This window comes from Sceloporus occidentalis, unplaced genomic scaffold, assembly GCF_023333645.1.
Source record: "Sceloporus occidentalis isolate IW3139 unplaced genomic scaffold, rSceOcc1.0.p SCAF_1, whole genome shotgun sequence".
Classification (NCBI taxonomy): domain Eukaryota; kingdom Metazoa; phylum Chordata; class Lepidosauria; order Squamata; family Phrynosomatidae; genus Sceloporus; species Sceloporus occidentalis.
In genome coordinates this window covers 170,449,777-170,453,212 of record NW_028316981.1, presented here as the reverse complement: position 1 = coordinate 170,453,212, position 3,436 = coordinate 170,449,777, and the positions used below count along the sequence as shown (strand labels likewise).

Sequence of the window (3,436 nt, the reverse complement as noted above, 5' to 3'; positions counted from 1 at the left end):
TAATTGAACTTTCTAGAGATCAATGAAAGCTACTAAAATGCATTCATGAATGACTTGTTCTTTCACCAGGCTACACTTTTCTTATAATTCTTATGATTTCCATTTCCGTGGCCAGATCTATAGATCCAATCATATATCTATGTATTAATATACTTCCCCAGAAACAAACAAACAAACAAACAAACTCCAGCTACACAGAAGATAAAACGGAAAGGGAGGCAGCAGGGTGATTCTGTAAAAAGGAGGTTCTTTGTCAGAGGCTTTGTTAACTGAAGTATGCCTGTATTTAAAATTCCTTGTCACCAATACAATTTGTTTAGATACATAGTATTTCCCATACATTTCTTTTTTCTTATCGCTTCCTGCTTTATATGCTTCTAACCACTGCTTTTCCAGCATCCCATATTATTTCAGTTGCCGTCACATTATTCCTATTTTCTTGGAAGTAGTATCTTAATTCTCTCCTAACTTTATCTATTATCTCTACATCTTGCAGTAAGGAATCCTTCAGCCTCCATGAAAATTCTCTTCCAGCCTCTTTTTGGAGACATCCCGAATAGGAGACCTTCCAACCTAGGCAACTGGTTCTGTTGCCAAACTGTTCTCACTGTCAAGAAGTTCCTTCTAATGCTCAATCGAAATCTAAACCATTAAATATTGCTCTACCCCCTGAGGCATCAAAGAAGGAAATCTACCCCCTACTCTTTGTGGCAGTCCTTGAGGTATTTAAAGAGTGTGATCATCTCACCGCTCAGTTTTCTCTTCGCCAAACTGAACATGCCCAGCTCCTTCAACCTCTCCCCATATATTTTTTCTCCATACCTCTTATCATCCTTGTTGCCCTTCTCTGAACTCACACCAACTGGTTTATATATTTCTTAAAATGAAGCGACCAAAACTGAACACGCAGTACTCCAGATAAGAGATGCCTGCAAATGTACCTGTACACCTACGTGTATATATTCTAATTTGTGCCTTTCTTAGTCTTTATACATGCTATATATCTCATTGTAGGTGAACCCTCAATGTAATTGTGGTTGTATTAGTTACCCACTGTTGCAACCACCAGAGGCCTCTTTCCAATTAGGCCAAGTGAGAAACATGCCTTGGGCAGCAGATAGTGAGAAACATGAAAATGGATAGGGCTGCATATACCACATGGCCTGCTGTGACTGATACAGCAAAAGATGTTGGCCTGGTCAATTTTTATCATTGAATTTTGAGAGGAGCAGAGGCACTATCTTAGCAGATGCCTCAGGCAGCAAAATGCTTTGGGAAAGCCCTGTTATTCATTCTGACACTTCAAACAGAGTGTTGAACCAGAGTCTCTATCCTTGTCATGCATGTGTTAAAGAGGAACTTCTAAATCATTAACTCACATACCATCCAGTGTTTCACAGATGAGAACCAAGACATGTGTGGCCAAGCAACATCAAAGCATGGTTAAGATGGCAAACGTTTTTAATGATGAAGAACACACAAGCTAGGAAAGGCTATGACAATTTGGTTTTGCCTCAGCCTCCTTGGAAAAACCAGATTCTGCCCCTCCTCTCCTCCTTGTAGAACTGAGTGCAACTACTTTTGCATTTTGAATTGAGTTTGCAGCAACTAAAGTAAGTCAAGGACAAAGGGGGAAATGGAAGAAGGAAAAAGAAAGTAGTGTTAAAAGCAGCTGAAAAAGTGGGGCGTCGATGCCCTTGCCAAATAGTTGGAGAGTGTGCAAATGAGAGAAACTTTTCATGGTATAGATCTGAATCAGCTCAATGGATTAATCCGTCTTTGAGACCAGTTCTGTGAGACAAGGCCGAAATGATTTCTGACTGAGAAGTCCCCTTCCAGACCAGTTTCTTGAAAAAAATAATACTGATTAGGACCTGGATATGAACTCAGGTGAGGTGCAGCATAGTCTTTCTCCCTTAGACCCACTCCTGTCCTTTTGGCTCAATTTCTTTCCATTAGTCCCCCACATTATTCCCTCTTGATGCCCACTGTTGCTGCTGCTTCTGCTGACACCACTGCCATGCCCCGTACACGCTTCCCCTGGTGGGTCTTGATGTGTTTGGCCAGGTGGTCACTCCGCATAAACCTCTTAGGACACATCTGGCAAACAAAGCGTTTCTCGCCTGTGTGTGTCCGGAGGTGCCTCTGCAGTTCATCCGAGCGGGTAAAGCTTTTCCCACAGTAGAGCCAGGAGCAGATGAAGGGTCGCTCCCCTGCATGCCAGCGGAGATGGGCCTTCAAGTGCGATGTTTTGCCATAGACCTTGCCACAGCCTGGTAGGTGGCAGATGTGTTGCTTCTTCCGCCCGGGCTCCTCATTGACCCCATTTGCTGCCTGGCAGTTGGGGCACTTGCAACGGCGGCAGCGGCGGGCTGTGCCCAGCAACCCTTTGGGGGTGCCTTGCAGAAGGGCGGCAAGGGGTGGCTGGGGGCTCAGGACCAGTGGTCGGCCTAGAGAGAAGCTGCCCGGTTGCTGCAGGCTCCACCAAGGGGAATCATCAGTTGAGGTTACACCTGGAGGACCAGCCGGGCCCAAAGACCGAGGGCCTTGAAAAAAGCTGGAAAAATCCTGGGCTTCTGAGAAAGGGTACGAAGGCGCTGAAGAGGCCAACATTTTAACGGGGGACAACTCAAAGGAGTAGGTGGACTCAGCTGGTGGAGTCAGGGGCAGTTCATGGGCAGAGCCGCTCCCACTGCCAGGTGCCACCTGCCCATGGTATGGCACCTTGGGCAGCCCGAAAGCCATGGTTGTGTGGGAGCCTGATGGTACTTCATTGCTCCAGAGCTGGAACATCTCCACTGACTCATAGGATCCTGGAAAGCTGGTGAAGGAGCAAGGAGCCGTGGCTGATGTGACAAAGGCCAACGAGGGATGGCAGGAAAAAGTGCCTTCTGGAGATGAGCTCGGGATCCTGTCCTAAGATAGAGAGAGAAAAAGACTGAGGCTCTTCTCAGCATAAACTTTAATCATCCCTGATCCTTACCTGGACCTACCCTTTCGAGTTTTCCAGAATTGTGGATTAGGCAGGGCATCAAATAAACAGAATATTTGTGGGGTGATATGATGACTTGTGGAGAGCCAGTGTAGTGAATGTTTTGAGTGTTGGACTAGGACTCCAAGAGACCAGGGTTCAAATCCCCAGTATTGTGGAATCCCACAGAGTAACTTATACCAAGTCATACTCTTTCACCCTGAAAGGAAGGCAAATGATTGAACAACTCTTGCTCTAAACTTTTGAACAAATCTTGCTGAGAAAACCCTATGACAGTCTTGCCTTAGGAGTGCCTTAAGTTGGAAATAACATGAAGGCTCCCTACAACACAATGATGACTGCACAGTTTCTCCTGGTCCCAAAATCCATATTAAGACTGTCAAAATGGGCAGGTTTTATCACTTTAGCACAGGGGTAGGCAACCTAGGGCCCGTGGGCCAGATC

General features: G+C 45.7%; 1 protein-coding gene across 1 annotated transcript; it reads right to left on the bottom strand.

Moving 5' to 3' along the window:
* Positions 1-1,968: 1,968 nt before the first annotated feature.
* On the bottom strand, positions 1,969-2,793 carry LOC149322721 (transcription factor Sp5-like). Its single transcript, XM_089509169.1, has one exon. The coding sequence runs from the start codon at positions 2,791-2,793 to the stop codon at positions 1,969-1,971; it is 825 nt and encodes a 274-aa protein (XP_089365295.1).
* Between the last annotated feature and the right edge of the window lie 643 nt (positions 2,794-3,436).